Here is an 18246-nt window from a genome sequence, read left to right on the forward strand (position 1 = left end):
AGCGAAGGAGACATAACTAACTTTTTAGAGAGAAATTAGGCCCTCTAAAACAAAAACTAAAAGGTAGGTTATCTTACGTATCGTCTCGGTTTGCTAACTCTTACAAAGAACGTCGGAGCAAGATAACACTATTAAAAGCTGAATTAAACAGCATGCCAAATCAATTATGTGTTTTAAGAAAATATTTCAAACAAAAAGAAAAAAATAATCAAAGCTTTAAGGGCAGAAATATCTGAAAAAACACACACAAAAACTAAAATTAGAATGAGCTGATTCATCACTTTAAAGCTAAAAAAAAAAACATTGAATTAAATGAAAAGCATAAGTTAAGGCAACTCAAAACTAAGCATAATGCTGCTGTTTGACAAATAACAGGGCAATTGCTAGTTTGGAGAATGATTTGATCCAGATAGAGGAGGAAAGAAATGTACTTAGTTCAGAAGATGAAAAAACATATTTATGACAAGTAAGAGCAATAATTATATGATTTTGTGGAGTAATATACCAACAGGTTACATTCTGTATATATTATGAGCAAACTAAGACATTATATTGGTGCTTTTGTTAATAATACTCCTTATCGAAATACTGTTGAGCAAAGGCCTCGTGAACTTGGGCAGAATTTTAGATTTGCAAGCAGCAAAGTGGGCTATGTATAATAATATTTTTACCCTTGGGTTTGTCTTGTTATTGCTCTTGATAATGTCTTGTTATTGCTCTAGATAAGAACCAGGAGGAACAGCATTTGATTATGAAAGTCGTATATGCACTTCAATTGACTATATGGCATTTGTTTATTCAGATTTTTACTAAAATAGCTTTGATGAATGTCGTAACTCGATTATTGAAAATATATCTAGCACAATGTCAGACAGATTTGCAGTCAACCATCTTACTATAAGCAAAGTTTGAGCAAACTGGAGCGAGATTTTGAATGAGCTGACACCCTCTTGACACAATTCCAGTTTCATGTCGCTCAACATTACGGTCTCTTGTGAGTGAGAGTTGTTAATTATTTGGAAAGGATCGTGTGGCAGTTAAAGTTTTAGCTATGAACGAAATGAGGATTTAGCCATGTATTAGCCATGAACAAAATGAGGACTATAGACATCAAAGGTGATCCAAAAGGATCTGCAAATTTTTTAGATACAAACGATCTACTACAAGGTATTATTCTTAGATATCGTGAAAATCGGCTTCATATTCTATTTCATACTCGTTACATAATTATGAAGCATTACAGCAAGCCTGAGGATTTTCTCATTGTTGAAACAGTAAAATGTAAAAGTTTGAAAGCAATTCTAAGAGGGCATTTTATAATACAAGTGTCATAAAAGAAATGTGCGTACTTGCATAGTTTGGAAAACTCCTTACTGAGCCTTGGATGAAAAAGTTTTATATTTTAGCTGAGGATGCAACTTTTGATCATGTTTCTGGTATTTAGTTAGTGAAAAATGTTTAACCAATAATTATAAATTGTAAATCTAATCCAGTTGCTCACTTTTGCAGAAGAACAGATTTTTTAGGGAATTCTCGTGCCCCTAACATTTTAAAATCAGTATATGCTCGATTGCTAACCACTAACACTCGTATAACCTTGATATACTCGTAAAACATTGATAACCCAGTTTAGAAAACTCGTATAACATTGATAACCCAGTTTAGAAAAATTCTACTTGTCTTGTTGCTGTGCAAATTGTCTTGTAGCAATAATATAAAAGATATTTCTCACTTTCTATTACAGAGACACTAACCCTGAGAGGAGGTAAGAGACGCAAAGGGGATCTCAATGATGTTGTAAATTTATTTATTTTAATAGATTTTTACTAAACAAACACTATTTTTTATAATTTTTATTAAGCTTATTTCATAATAAAAATTAAATTTACCAGCTTCATTTACGTCATCACTGCCATCTTGCACCCAGAGTGAAAACGAAGACCTCCTTGTTATGTTTTAATATTTACTGTGTGTTCATTTTAATTTTAATTACTGTGTTTTAATTTTAATTTTTTTTGCGTAAGTGTGGCGTAAGTTCAAAACTGTGAAATACGTATTCACGAAACTTGCGCAAAAGCGTTTAACAAAACTTACCTAAGTTTTTTTCTAAGTTCAGAGCTAAAAAATCGGTATTCACCAAGCTGAAATGGTATTCACCAAACCGTTTAAACTTGCTCAGCTCAATTTAAGCAAGAAAAGTTACGTTAGCTATTAGCTGCCTTAACTTTGGCGTAACGTTAAAATCTTTAAAAATTAAAAATGGTGTGTCTTATCAAATTGCATATATAGCTTTTGTGTCATAATTCATATATTATTAAGATATTATATTATTATAATGCATGTATATTTTTGTTGATTCTATGTCATAGATATAGAATACGAATATTGTTTACTATATCACAATTTTCAGTTATATCTATTTAAAATTTACTGTTAAAAAGAAACTAAATGTATTAAAAATAATCCTTCCAATTGTAAAGTCATGTGATATCAGATTAAATTAGTTGGCTTGATATTATATTTTCATTATTATTGTTTTTATTACATTGTAATATTATTTGTGAACATAATTTGTATAATATTTAACAACAGATTTAATAACATTTCAAGAACTTTCCAACAATACTTCTTTTTAAACCTGTTCCTTAAAAAAGTTATTAGCATATAGTAACACTAATTTAGTATGTATTAATATTAACAATATATAATTTTATATAATTTGTTTGTAAAGTTAAGTGAAAGGTAATTGTAAGTTGAAAAGTAAAATATTTCAACATTATATCTATATTAAATATATATATATATATATAATTAGTAAAAAACACTTATCTAACTTTTATCTTCGACTCGGAGTTTCACCATCGCTGGATCATCAGGAAGAGTTACTAAATCTCAAAAAAAATTCAATTTATAGAAAAAATATTTTACAGGAAGTTATAAATTATTATAAAAAATTTTTAATTACTATATTTTTTTGTTAACGGGAAGTTACAGAAAGTAATTATGAAATAATTTTCTTTGGAATGGGGATAGTTTAATTTGGTCATTTGTTTTTATAATTTTTTAAGAGGTATTTATTTTCGTGCCTACATTTAGAAATTAATTCAGATTTTTTATTTAATAAATTTTCTTGATTCAAATGAGTAATTATTTCAAATTTTTCTTGCAAACATAGCATACATTTTTTGGAAATGTTATTATAGGCAGGGGCAGATTTTAGAATAGACCATTGTAAATTAAAATTTTTATTTTTTTCTTTTAAATCCCAAATATATTTTGACAGCATAGTCTCTTTTGAATATTTTTTGTGTTTAAACGATTGTTTGTGGTTGGCATAACGTTTTTTCCATTCCCCCTCGGTTAAGCCAATATATTGTTTATCAGGGTTGTTTTGTGAGGAAACAATGCACTTGTAAATTACATTTTTCGAAAGGCATTTTCCATTTAGAGGGCAATCTATTTTTTGTTTACAATTACAATAATCAGTGTTTTTTTCTTTTATATGTTTATTTTTATTAATTAACGCGTAGTTGTGGCCTTTTATAATTCTTTCTAAATTTTTTGTACAACTATAACTTACTTAAATAAAACTTAATTAAATAAAAAATCTGAATTAATTTCTAAATGTAGGCACGAAAATAAATACCTCTTAAAAAATTATAAAAACAAATGACCAAATTAAACTATCCCATTCCAAAGAAAATTATTTCATAATTACTTTCTGTAACTTCCCGTTAACAAAAAAATATAGTAATTAAAAATTTGTTATAATAATTTATAACTTCCTGTAAAATATTTTTTCTATAAATTGAATTTTTTTTGAGATTTAGTAACTATTCCTGATGATCCAGCGATGGTGAAACTCCGAGTCGAAGATAAAAGTTAGATAAGTGTTTTTTACTAATTAATTATTGCTCTGTTCTTTAAGAACATTGAGCACTCTATTTGTAAAATACACTAACATAATTTACATAATTTACATATATATATATATATATATCTAGCAATTAATAAAGTTTTTAGTTGTTCCTTTGTTTAAATATTAAAAAAAGGTATACACTAATTCTTAAGTAGATGCAGAGTTAACTTTTTTTGTTTCAATAAGTATTATGAGCATAATCCATATGATTTTTTTAACAGAGCTATTCAATTTAAGTAAAAATGGATATTCCAATCATTCTAGCCAAACAAGATGATGATCAAATATGGCGTGAAGCTCAGCGTGTTTCTTTAACTGATTGCTCAGATGTTGAATGTCTAAAAAAATTTCGTTTGCCAAAAACTAATATAACAGAAATTATCAACACTCTTCACAACAGTTTGTCACCCATTACATTAAGAAGTAACTCGATTTCTCCAGAAGCAAAGCTGTTGATTTCTCTAAAAATTTTATCAACTGGGAGTTTTCAAGGTGTAGTTGGTAAGAGTAATTTGTCAATGCATATAATATTAGCAATACCAAAAAAATATTAACTCTTATGATTCTTTATTGTCATTGTTTTAGTTATCTTTTATAAATAAATGTTAATGGCGGTGCATATAATCTTAAAGTTTACTTCTGCAAAAGATTTTTTTTATAATGGTTTACTTTATGGTGATTATAGGTGACACTTCTAATGTAAGTCAGCTGCAGTCGCATAATTCACCAACTTTGCAAGTTTTTCATTCAGCATTATTTTCACCTGGTAAAATGGTATGATAATCAAGAGGAGATGGATGAAGCCAAGAAAAAGTATCTTCAATCATATGGAGTTAAAGGTCTTCTTGGAATAATAGATGGCACAATGATACAAATCAAAGAAGTGTCTGGGGTTGATGAGCCAGCATTTGCAGGTAAATTCATTTTTAAAAAATCATTTTTGTTTGATTTTTTTTTTACTTGTTTTTATTGTATTGCAGTAGGTTTATACCAAAAACCTTTTCATTAACTGATCTCAAGACTTGTAGGACTTTCTGGACATTGATCCATATTTTTTACTTCTATTTTTTAGAAAAGGGTATCCTGCTTTAAACTGTCAAGTGTTTGTAGACTACGATGGAATGTTTAGAGATGTTGTTGTCAAGTATCCGGGATCGTGTCATGATGCCTTTATTTATTCTAACTCTATACTAAAACAGACATTAGAGTATGATCCTAATGCTGATTTTCTTTTTGCTGACTCAGGGTATGGATTGTCTCCAGTCTTGATTACACCGTTTAGGTGTAACAACACCAGAAGAAATATATTATAACAAAGTTCATTGTCAAGTACGTAGTGAAGTTGAGCGATGTATAGGTCGTCTAAAAAACCGTAGGAGGTGTTTGCACAAAAGTGATGGGGCACTTCAATACACCCCTAGAACTTGCTGCAAAATAGTTTTTACATGTATTTTACTTGAAAACTTATGCAATTCATTAGGACTAGAAGTTCCAGATGACATTGACTTTGAGTTTGAAGAAGATGATGTTCAGCCTGAACTAACACAAGCAAACCAAGTTCGACTTGGTATTGTAAAAAGAAACCAAGTAAAAAACTATATATTTGCAAATCGAAGGCGTTAATGCATTGTTGTACTTGTACATAATTTTCTGTAGTTTAATTTTAAAAATAATTATTACTTTAAAGTTAAATGAAACATATTAGCTTAAGTTAATGTTTTCTTAAAGAAAGCATTGTTACTTTTTTGGTTAGTTTTTTGAAGAGTTTAAGTAAGCATTTTAAGTTTTCATTAAGCATTAAGTAATGGTTTTTTACACTTAATGAAACCCTAATCCGGAATCAAGATTATTTAGGTTAACTTACTAGGAATATCTGGCAAAGCAAGATATTATCTAAAAGCAAGAAAAGCAACTTTTTTTAGTATCACATTGTTTTTTTTTAAGATCTAGGACACCGTAAAACTTGTTTTGTAAAATATACCTTATTTCTTAGTAATGAATTTACATTGGCAGATTTATTATGTAATATCAACGCAGGATTCGCAGATGGGGAAGAACTTGCTAGGCGAACTTCAGTTGTCGAGCGATCAGGCGTAGTCTGTGACTGACAGAATGGTGATTTAGTGAGACAATTTAGCCAGTGAAGATAAAGACTTTTGCAATTGAGTTTTTCTCTTTATAAAAGTTTAGATTTTTTGAATGATTAAATTATTTTCTTGTTGAACAATACAAAACCTTTTGATAACATAAAACTTAATCGTTGTAAATTGTTGTTAAACAAAAGGTTAAAAAAAAAAAAATTATTGTTGATCAAGTCAAAACAAGAGAACGATTCCTGAAAATGAACATCTACAAATAATGATTTTTTTATGAGTTTTTATATTTATGATTTTTATATAAAATGATTAACCCTGATGCAATCCTCTTTCTCATCTGGTTGAGGAATACATATTTTACTATACTCATTAAATTGCTCTATCTTACACATCTCAGAAGTAGTTTTGATATTTGTTGCCTAAAATAAGATGGCATTAAACAGCTACTTTAATAAAAAGTTAAAGTGAACTTACTTGACTGTAAATTAAAGTAAAAGTTGTAAATATACATCTTAATATATATTTACAACTGCTGTTATAAACATTTAGCGCACGATAATAAGATAATTCTTTACTAAATAATTTACTTTACCTCAATAAACTGAGAATCCATTTTTCTACAGGTTGCAGTACAAAGTTTTCCGTAATTATGTCAAAATAAACTTCCTCATTGGGATCTACTATGCACAGCTTTTGATGAGTGTCAATCCCACCTGGAATTCCCTAAAATAGCGAACCGTAATTCATGTAAAATTTTCTCAAATTTTTTCATAAATATTATAGTTAGGTTTGAAAGTTGAGGATTTAAAGTTTAAAAAAACATCAGTTTAAGTTTCAACTAATTTTCATAAACCTATTTAACTAAATTATAAAAAAATATAGGTTAAAAGGTAAACTTTCACATATGTCCCAATATACCATGTATGACACGTTAGGCATTTTGTTGATCAATACTTAATCAATTGAGCTCAGTTCTTCGCTGTTGCCTTCACCTCCTCCTGTCTTATATAAACTAGAAGAAATACGAGCTGCCTTTGCCTTACTGTCCGACTTTTGATCGGATGATTTCTTTCGGCACTGTTCTATTAGAACCAACAACAGAAACTTGGTCGGCAATTTAAGACCATAAGTCATCTTTTGTTAGTTTTGAGACAACTAAAAAAAATTAAAAGTTGTATACATTACATATTAAATTATTTAACTTTTACATTGACATATTGAATCAACAACTTAAATAAAACTTTCATTTCATTTACGTTTTTTTATTTATTTTAAAAGTTATTTAAACAAACTCTCTAATATCAATAAATTATAATATACTTAGATTTTACCCAGAAGGCATTTGGTACAAAAAAGACGTCTTTTAAACATTTAAAAAATCGTTTAAATCCTTTATGCAAAAACGGAGAAAAAGCGATAGGAGTTTAGACAACTTTAAAAGCTAGTGTTACTGTTAATACAAATTTGAAAATTAAAAAAATATAATTAAAAATGTGTTTAATATAAACATATTACTTATATAGGTTTTTTAATTAAATCAAACCTTGAGAAAAATTTCCATCTAAAGTTTTTTTATTCTCATAGTATTTTTCAACCATCCTGAGCAGCGCAACTTAGTATGCCCTACTTACTTCTGTTAGTTAGGCCAACAATGCGTTTTGGTAGGCCGTAAGTTGGCGTCGTGCAGGAATATGGTTGGCTGCCCATCGTGCCTATGTTGGCGTAATATACTCTCAACATTGTTGGCGCAACGTTGGCCCACTCATGTTTTTGAAATAGTTAGTGCAACGTTGGCACACTCATGGTTTTAAATAGTTGGCGCAACGTTGGTATAACGCATTTTGTAGGATGTTAACTAAACATTGGCGCACCGTTGGTTTAAGTTTGTTGGCCCTATGTTGGCGTAACAAAGTTTTAAGGTTGGAGCCGCGTTGGCATATGATCGGCCGCCTATCGGGCCTATGTTAGCATTGCTCATACTCAATGTAGTTGGCAATGCGTCAGCCCACTGTTAGTTTTATATAGTATGCGCGTTTGTGAATTTATACGTCGGATGATGTCAAGCATTGTTTCAATGTTCGCGCAACGCTGTTAGCAACGCGTTGTTTGCCGGATGGGAATATTAAAGTTAATAAATTTGTTGGTTTCTAGTTAAATGTTTATTCGTTATAAATCTATGTAAACTTTTATACATATACAAAAAGATAATAAACTATATATATGAAACTGAAATCGTTATAATGATATGTGCCTTTTCCACCTCCCTCCATCACGATCTTTTGCAAAACGAAACCATGCTTTAATAGCACAAGCAATCTCAGCATCCGTTCCGCGACATGTTGTAAGATTACGCCGAACAGCATCTAAATAAAATAAGATATGAAAGTGTTAACTATCGACTCGTTTACTTTTATTTTATATAAAACATTAAATCTTATAAATACAAACTATAAAAAAATATTAATAAAAAAACCTCAACATTAAGATGAAATAATGACCTTTAAAAACAAAACAAAAATAACGCACTATTTATAATTTGACAAAGCTTGCTATTGCTAATGGCATATTTCCCCCCCCCCCTTTCCTTTCCAATTACAAACAACTGCTACTTTGTTTGAAATCAACCGTTTCATTACATTTCTTGTGGAATCAGTGATATTTGTTCCGCCGCACTGACCTAAATAGCGTGTCTAAGTGGAAAAAACAATTTAAAAAGACATTATTTACTATGTAATAAATTTAAAGTAACTTAAATATGTGAACTAAATAATTATAACAAATATCATACAAGCTTTCCTTGGAGGTCATTGTCAAGGCAATCTGTTTCTAATTTTTTTAATTGTTCCATTGATGTAACAGGAAGCCCAAACTCATCAAAACTTGTTTCTATGCTGCCACGCTGCTCTTGTGCTATTAATTGTTGCAGAAGCAAAATTATAGTTTGATTATTTTGTTTAATCTCTTCTAATAATATTAGTTATCGACGATCATTTCCTAAATGTGAAAAAATATATATATATTTAAAATACGCATAATAAAAATATAATAATAAAATTTTTATATTAAGTTCATATGAACAAACAAACAAATTCATCATTTGCTAATGCATAAAAATATGAAACACACCTCCAACATGACGATTAACCAAATCAGGTGATAACTGTTCTACTTGCAATGCTCTAGTAAACATTGGCGTTAATATTGATGATGGTATTGTAGTTTGGTTGTCTATTTAAATATTTAAACTTAATTTGGTTCATTATTTTTACAAGCACACATATGCAATCATGCAGCTTGCAAACTATAATTTAAACTTTAAAAATTGTAAAACTATCAAGTTAAAAAGAACTGTAAACTAACCATCTTTACTAAAAGATAAATCGTTTAAAAATGATGACGAGGAAGAGCAGATAGCTGATGATGAATTTTGAAGAGACGGATTTTGAATTTCTAAGCATAAATAATGCATTATAAACATATTAGAAATGTCAAATATTTATTAAAACAACATATGGTATAATATAAAAACATATTTAATTTTTTTAAACGTCATTAATGGCCAATTATAATCATTAACGTTAAGAATGTTGACAGATCATTGATGATCCGTAATAATATATTTTTTAAATTGCAAAAATCTTACCGAATTGCAACTGAGGGGGAGGAGTAGGAAACTTCAGGTTTTCGGTTGAAATTAAAATAGATAACTTCTTCCCATTTTCAGATTTTGTATAATCAGAATTAGAATCACTAATAATCAGAATCAGATTCATTCTATGAAATTGGTAATGAATTTTTAACCCTTTGGTAATTGGTAATGAATTTTTAACCCTTTTCATTTGATAGACTTATGTGTTATTGGTTTATTATGTTTTGGTGTTCATTTTATCTATTGATAAAATAAATTTAAACTTTATATTAACAATAGATGAAATGAACACCATAACATAGCTTATTATTAAAATAGCATGATTTGTAACATTACAAAACTATTAACTGAAATAATAAAATTAATTGAATTTAGAATAACAAAATTAACCTTTTCGCTTTCCTTTTTTTTTGTGTCAACCTCTGATTCTGTTTAAAGTTCTGAGCAGTCTTAAGCAATGTCCAACTTGGTATTAGCAATTTCATATGTGCCTTTAAGATAATACAAATTAAAACTTAATTTTTTTTTAACAAATAAGCTAAGTTTAAAACCATTAATTGAAATAAGCTTACTGTAAGAATGCAGCTCTCTAACAAAATACCGTTTCCAAATAGGTTTGGGAGGTTCAGCAGATTTTACCGCTTTATTTATTTTAAGATCAGAAGTGTACAACGGCCATAAACAAATGCATTTTTCGTCTTCATATTGCAGCCAGTTAATAGGAACAACAGATAATTCATTTGTTTCAAAAAATATTACTATTGCAAACATTCTTATTCTAAGTTAGAGTCTATCAATTAATAACTAAAAATAATGTAATTATTAATTTGGCATTCATATTCATCAGCGGAAACCGACAACATAATAAAATAACAAACCGATTATATAAACAAAGATTACAATTTTAATAAAGATTGATAACAATTATTTTCAGATATAAAAGCAAGTTTGATAGATCCGGCAGAGTGGTTAATTAACCGCTAAATGGAACTTTATAATCTCGATGGCACATAACACACGAGCGAGGTTATCAATAGTAAATAAAACAGAAAAGCCGTTTTTGTTTATTTGCTAACCCAAACTTAATGGGAAATAAAAATGTTAAACTTTTTATAATAATTTTTTTTTTTGTAGCGTTTAATTAAAACAACTAGATATGAAATTATTTGTAAAAATATGTTAGTAAAATAATATCTTTAACTTACTATATAGTCAGATTCCTTTTAAAATAAATGGGTAACATAAGTAAAGTCTTCATTTAAATATATATATATATATATATATATATATATATATATAGATATATATATATATATATACATACATATATATAAATATATATATATATATATATATTCATTGGCAATTGCAAAACATTAAAGTACCTCTTCAATACTAAGCATTTTCACCAAGTATGGCTTAGTGTGAAATAAATATATATGTATATAGATAGTATATTAAATAAGAATAAATTATTATTATTTACCTTGTTATTGTAAAAATGATTTTCAATGGAAAATAAATAGCTTGCTGTTGTTATATATATATATATATATATATATATATATATATATAATATATATATATATATATCTATATATAAATATATATATATATATGTACATATATATATATATATATATATATATATATATCTATATATATATATATATATAAATATATATATATATATATGTACATATATATATATATATATCTATATATATATAAATATATATATATATATATCTATATATATATATATATATATATATATATATATATATATATATATATATAATGATGTACTATAATAAAAATTTAATTTCAAATAATGAAAATATGTTATTTATAATCTTTAATATACAATTTCTTTATAATCAGGAATAAAAAGTCATTCAATATTTCTCAACAATGTCTTTTTTGATACCCTAAAGAAAAATCTTATTGGAAAAGGCGCGATGTTAAGAAAATTGTCGATATGTATCTCGAAGAAAGCCTTGAGAGTAGTCATAATGTTATTGTAGATACTGTAGATAGTGATAATATACCTTTTGATCCAGTTTATACGGAAGAGTTGGTGAAATCGGACAACTTGATGGTTGACGCAACAAGTATATGCAGTTCAGAAGATGATATTTTTTCTTCTGAATCAAAACCTTCTGATGATGATGTATCAGATGAACAATTAATACCACTTTTGAGAGAATGGGCAATAAGTTGTAACATACCAGTGACTAATTTTTCACAATTGTTGTAACTTCTTCATCCTTTTTACAAATTCTTGCCTCTTGATGCCCGCACTATATTAAAGACTCCACGAAAAATAAAAACAAATCATTTAGAAGATAGTAGTCAATATTACCACGTTGGGGTCAAAGAGAACTTAATAAAATTGTTCCATGCAAAAGAATTGAATTGTTTGTCAAATAGCTCTATACCTCTTTTGATTAACATTGATGGTTTACCTATTTACAAAAGCTCTACTTATCAATTCTGGCTTATACTTGGAATTGTGAAAGGTTCTATTAGTGAGAGACCATTTACTATTGGTATCTATGGTGGTAATAAAAAGCCTGCAAGTGTTACAGAATTTTTAAATAACTTTATTTCTGAAATTAAAGTTCTTGAAAGAGAAGGTATTTTAATTGAAAATTGTTTGTTCCAAGTTACAATTTCAAATTTTGTTTGAGACGCACCAGCTCGAGCTTTTTTAAAATGCATTAAATCGCATTCAGGTTATAATTCATGTGAGCGCTGCATCCAGAAAGGTGAATTGGTTGACGGAAAAGTTATTTTACCGGAAGTTAATGCACTGTTACGTACAGATTTATCTTTTGACAAAATGTTTGATCCTGCACATCATCATGCTGCCAGTCCACTAAAAGAGCTGAATTTTGGAATGGTTAGCAGATTTAATCTTGACTACATGCATCTTGTGTGTCTTGGAGTGATGCGCCGGCTTCTAACTATGTGGAAAAAAGGACCTTTGAAAAGTAGACTTTCTGCAAAGCTGACCACTCAACTATCTGAGCGTTTGTGTAATTTTCGGTTGATGATACCAAAAAAATTTAGTCGCAAGCCACGATCTTTACATGAGTTGGATCGTTGGAAGGCCACTGAATTTCGTTAGTTTTTGCTATATACTAAAAGGCATTTTAAACGATACTATGTATCAAAATTTCTTATTGTTTTCTACAGCCATGTATTGCTGCTTGAGTACAAACCTTTGTTATCACTATGCTGAGTATTCTCGTAAACTTCTCATGCAATTTGTAGAATTTGCTCCTTCATTGTATGGGAAAGGCATTTTAGTTTATAACGTTCATAATTTAATCCACATTGTTGATGATGTTTTAATATTTGGAGCATTAGGTTCAGTGAGCACATTTCCTTTTGAAAACTACCTTGGAAAATTAAAAAAACTAGTCCATCATTCAAATTTGCCTTAACAGCAAATCATATGTCGTCTGTCTGAACATGAGCATTTAATACCTACTATGGCTACTAAAAATAAAATTGAGCTAAAATATATCCATGAAGAGGGGCCCATTTCTTTTAGTTTATAATGCTAATAGTATTCAATATAAAAAATTGCAGTTTGATAACATTTTATATGCGTATCTAAAAGTGATTCATTTTTTTTTTGCAGAAAAATGGTAGCATTATTTGATAAAAAACATTTTGAAGATTGACAATGATATAACTATTGTTTATCAACAGTTTATAACAAAGTCTTCATTGTACGAACTGCCACCCTTTACATCTAGCGAATTGGGTATATATTCTTTATCTAGACCAGATCCAAATTTAAAGTGCACTCATTACACCCAAAATGCTAAAAAATGTGTTGGATTGTGGTATAAAGAAGGTCAGTTGGCTTGCATTCTATTTGCTCATAGGTTTTGAATGTTTAATCCTCGCATAATACTTTGTAACAAAGCACATAAAATATAAATGTAAAAGTTTTGATAAATGCGAAAATAACCAAATAAATTTTAAAGTTCATTTAGTTTTTATTTATAATTTTCTAATAAAAAATTTAGTTAACAACCTAAAATAAATTATTTAAAAGTAATTACAACCGCAGAGCACTGTTGTAATCCGTGGTATTTATAATTATGACTACCACTGCTACCCACACCTTTTTTAGTATTTTTCTAGGAGGAATGATTACATCTGTTGGTCCAACTGCAAATATAGTATATATTTAGTTATATATAGTTAGTGCAACTGTATTAACGCAGTTGAACTAACTATAGTAATATAGAGTTGTCCCAACAGCAAATACAAAGCAGTTTGTCAAAGCCAACTAACGCTTTTTGCGATAAGTCCAATAGCGAATCTAACACAGTTGCGCCGATTGCGTTAAATAGAATTCCGTAACCTTAGTTGAGTAATAATCCTTGATATTGAGGTCAGAGGGTGTGCCCGAAGCCAAAAGGACTTCCAGCCTATCAACCTAATATATCCAAATCATATTTGATGGTACCCTGTTAGAATATATTAAAAATGCAAATAAAAATTGTAAATTACAATTAAATGTTTTCTTTTAAAAAATCTACATTTTTCAATACAATAAAGAGTTTTCTAGACGCCCCTCTAGCGCCCTTCGAACATCCTTTGTATATAAATATTGTCCTCTGTTAGACTTATCTTTTGATACCAACTTGTATGTATTTTGATTAGAATTGACCAAGTTGTGACGTTATAAGTTATATAAACCTCAAATTCGTTCAGTTTCTTTAAGAAATCCATATACCGAAAATTCGGTTCTTAACATGCAATACCTTTTTGTAGAAATGTTTAGTTTTGATAATTTTTTCACCTTTAAAATACAGAATTAAAAGCCTTTTCAATAATAATAACGAACTAGTGCTTGAATAATTTAAAAATATCATGTCACGTAACAAAATTTAGTAGCAATCAATTAATGACTCTTACTTTCCTCGACTATTGTTTATTGTTCTTGTTTATTTTACTCAGATCAGTTTTTTGAATTTGTCAACTTTTGAAGCTTTTTGTTTATCACTGGACATCTGTCCATTTGAACTTTAACCTTACTCTGCTTAACTCTTCTTATCTTATTATTTATCTCTATTGCGTTCTTTCCTCGGTGCAGCTTCATTAAAATGCATTGCAATTACAAAAAACGTCTCAAGAAATAGAAACATGCGGGTTTTACGTGACTCCCCCCCCCCCCCCTTCTAACTGGAAGATTACCGAGGACTGTCAAGACCTTTTTGTAGAAATGTTTAGTTTTGATAATTTTTTCACCTTTAAAATACAGAATTAAAAGCCTTTTCAATAATAATAACGAACTAGTGCTTGAATAATTTAAAAATATCATGTCACGTAACAAAATTTAGTAGCAATCAATTAATGACTCTTACTTTCCTCGACTATTGTTTATTGTTCTTGTTTATTTTACTCAGATCAGTTTTTTGAATTTGTCAACTTTTGAAGCTTTTTGTTTATCACTGGACATCTGTCCATTTGAACTTTAACCTTACTCTGCTTAACTCTTCTTATCTTATTATTTATCTCTATTGCGTTCTTTCCTCGGTGCAGCTTCATTAAAATGCATTGCATTTACAAAAAACGTCTCAAGAAATAGAAACATGCGGGTTTTACGTGACTCCCCCCCCCCCCCTTCTAACTGGAAGATTACCGAGGACTGTCAAGACCTATTACAATCCTACTAATCTTCAACACTTTACTTGTCAGAACATCTTTCGCTTACTATATTTTTTCACAAAGATCAAATAAATTCACTGCACCTTAACCTTCCTAGCCTTTCTAATTTAAAGTTATATATAATATTATTTGGGTATAGATGAATTTTTATTTCAAATTATTTTCGTTTTATTGAATATTTTTTTATTAAAATTCGACTTTAACCTGACGTTGAACATTGTCGTTATTCCTATTATAACATTAAACTAAGCCACTAATCTCTCTCGTTACACTTCGTTATCATTAAATATAAGTAATGTTTAATATCTACTATTATAGTATTAATCGGGTTTAGCTCAACTTTTATTTTTAATAACAAAGAAGCAAAATTGATGCAAAAGTGTATTCTTTACAGATCGGTAATACAAAAAAAATGTTTTTAAAGGCCTGTGGTAACTGTTACGAAACTTGTTTTAAGAAGCACTTTATCCTACACGTGTCGGATTTTGAATAATAGATAGATTAACGGCTGCTAAAAATTTCCAATGAGGTTCAGTTTGTACCTGGATAGTCACGGATATGATGTAAAATTTTTCTGATTTTTATTACACTATTAACCATTATAGTCACGGAATCCCAACGTGTAGGAACAGAATAAGTTAGCTCAATAGAAGTCACTTGGACGGCTTTAGATGACTAATTTTTGGCCGCTTGTTTTGGTCTTTGATCGCACTTTAATCTGTGATGAACTTTTGCAGCAAGTTTTTTAAATGCATCCAGTGCTGCTATTACTTTTTGAACAGTCTCTAATCCATGTTTCAGAAAAATTTTCAAGATTTTTTAAAGTTTTTAAGCATTATTAATCTAATAGCGAAGTTTCGTCATGTTATGCTTATTCTGATAATATTTGTCAGCCTAAAACTTCTATATCTGTAAGGCTAAAACTCAAAGTGTAAATTTTATTAATCTGATGAGCAGTATAAAAAACTATGCTTAGAAATATTATCAGCATATAAAATTGATTCAGATGATACCCAAAAATGTGTTAATACTAAGAACAGAGGTGGTCCATTTAAAACTAACATCTATACTCAAAGTATCTTTATTCAATGTGTAACTATTTTTTGCAAATAAAGCAAATCTTTTTAACATTCATTAACAGCAATGCTCTGGGTAAATAAATGCTAATGGACCCAGTGATTATAAGTTGCTTAAACAATAGCTCAAAACAAATTCCTGATAATACAATCACGGTTAAAAGGTTATATTTAGTAAATGTTACACTATTAGGCTTAACATTTTTCAAAATTTAAGCCTAATAGTGTAAGAAACATCAAAAAATATAAAAGTCTTATATATTTTTAATAAAACCAAAACAAACAAGACATCTTTTTTTATTGAATTCTGTTAATACAATTTTTTAAATTATTTTTGTTAATATTTTTGTTAATGTTTTTGTTAACCCAAACCCTCCTTCATTATTTTTTATTTGTTACCAACAAAATAAAGAAACTGGATATGCATTCAGTGTGGCCCACGTGTGGGAAGCTATTTAAGTACCACTCCTCTTTATAGGATGTCGTTGGTGCGGCCCATGTTTGATTACAATGCTTTCATCGTTCACAACTACACTAAAAATTGAACGAAAGCAACAAAATACTTCTACATGAAAATTTAACGTGGACACGGTGTGAAAAAAACCTATATTAAAAAATCTTGATAATGATATATATATATATTTATATATATATATATATATATAAATATGAATATATATATATATATATATATATATATATATATATATATATATAAATGCATATATATATATATATATATATATATATATATATATATATATATATATATATATATATATATATATATACATATACACACAGGGATGCTTTCCCAAAATTTATCAACCGGTTCGCAGTGATATTTTCTTTCAAATTATTTAATTTTTTTAATATTAATATTTCCATCAAAATATTATGGTTGTCAGAGTGGCGGATTAAGTCAAGAATATTTAACTATCGTTCATATTTTTTGCAACAATAATGTAATAGGATAAAAGAGAATAAAAAAATAATTCAACGAGGTGAAAATCACTTTTATTTTATTCATTCATTTCAAGAGATACAAAGTTTACATAAAAAGAAACTGAACATAACAAAAAATTGTGAAATTTTATATATCAGTAAATATTATTGTTATAAAGTAATTATATTATTTAAAATATTTCCAAATAGCTAATTGATTTTCAGTATATTTGTTCGGTTTAGATTTTTTAACCCTTGTATCATCTGCCGAGTTATGGTTCCTCAACCAAGTTTTTACATACCCAGTAAACATTTGGACGTCCACTAGACGTCCAATGGACGTCCGTTTTGGACGAACGGACGTCTGTTTTGGACGTCCTTAGACGTCTAAATTAAGTCCAAATGCAACATGTTTCGTCCGTCCATTTTAGACCTTAATGGTCGTCTGTTTCAGACTTAAATTGGATGAATACTTTAGGTCTACGGACGTCTACAAGACGTCCAAATTAAAGAAAAAGAAACGTTAACGCCTTTAAAAACCCTTACACTGCAACACGCAATAAATAAGAGTAATTTGGTTGCGGTATAAGGAAAAAGGAATGTTTTTGACAAAAAGAAGATACGAGTAAACAGAATTCAATTTATCGATAGATCATATTTTACAAGAAAGGCATAAATTTTTCTTATAGTACGATACTCATGTTAAATAGTTGCAATTTTTTGGACGATTTCGAGGTTGCACGTTTCATAAGATCGCCAACTAGTCCTTCGATATTGCGCGCTTCCAAACCACCTTTGTCATATATAACTGCATCTAAAAGGAAAGTCATAATTACCTTAAATAATGTGTATATATGTAAATAT

General features: G+C 28.6%; 1 protein-coding gene across 1 annotated transcript; it reads left to right on the forward strand.

Moving 5' to 3' along the window:
* The first annotated feature begins 4712 nt into the window (after positions 1-4712).
* On the forward strand, positions 4713-5542 carry LOC136089839 (putative nuclease HARBI1). The gene is made up of 3 exons (XM_065815929.1): positions 4713-4833; positions 4997-5203; positions 5250-5542. Exons 1-3 carry the CDS (start codon positions 4713-4715, stop codon positions 5540-5542), a joined length of 621 nt encoding a protein of 206 aa, XP_065672001.1.
* Positions 5543-18246: the final 12704 nt, after the last annotated feature.

This window comes from Hydra vulgaris, chromosome 13 (genome assembly GCF_038396675.1).
Source record: "Hydra vulgaris chromosome 13, alternate assembly HydraT2T_AEP".
NCBI classification, from domain to species: domain Eukaryota; kingdom Metazoa; phylum Cnidaria; class Hydrozoa; order Anthoathecata; family Hydridae; genus Hydra; species Hydra vulgaris.

Bases quoted from the DNA above. Each gene is read 5' to 3' on its own strand.
- LOC136089839 (XM_065815929.1), top strand. From the start codon at position 4,713: ATGGATGAAGCCAAGAAAAAGTATCTTCAATCATATGGAGTTAAAGGT. The intron at 4,834-4,996 runs GTAAATTCATTT...TTTTTAGAAAAG, and splicing joins TGATGAGCCAGCATTTGCAG to GGTATCCTGCTTTAAACTGT. The intron at 5,204-5,249 runs GTAACAACACCA...TTCATTGTCAAG, and splicing joins CTTGATTACACCGTTTAGGT to TACGTAGTGAAGTTGAGCGA.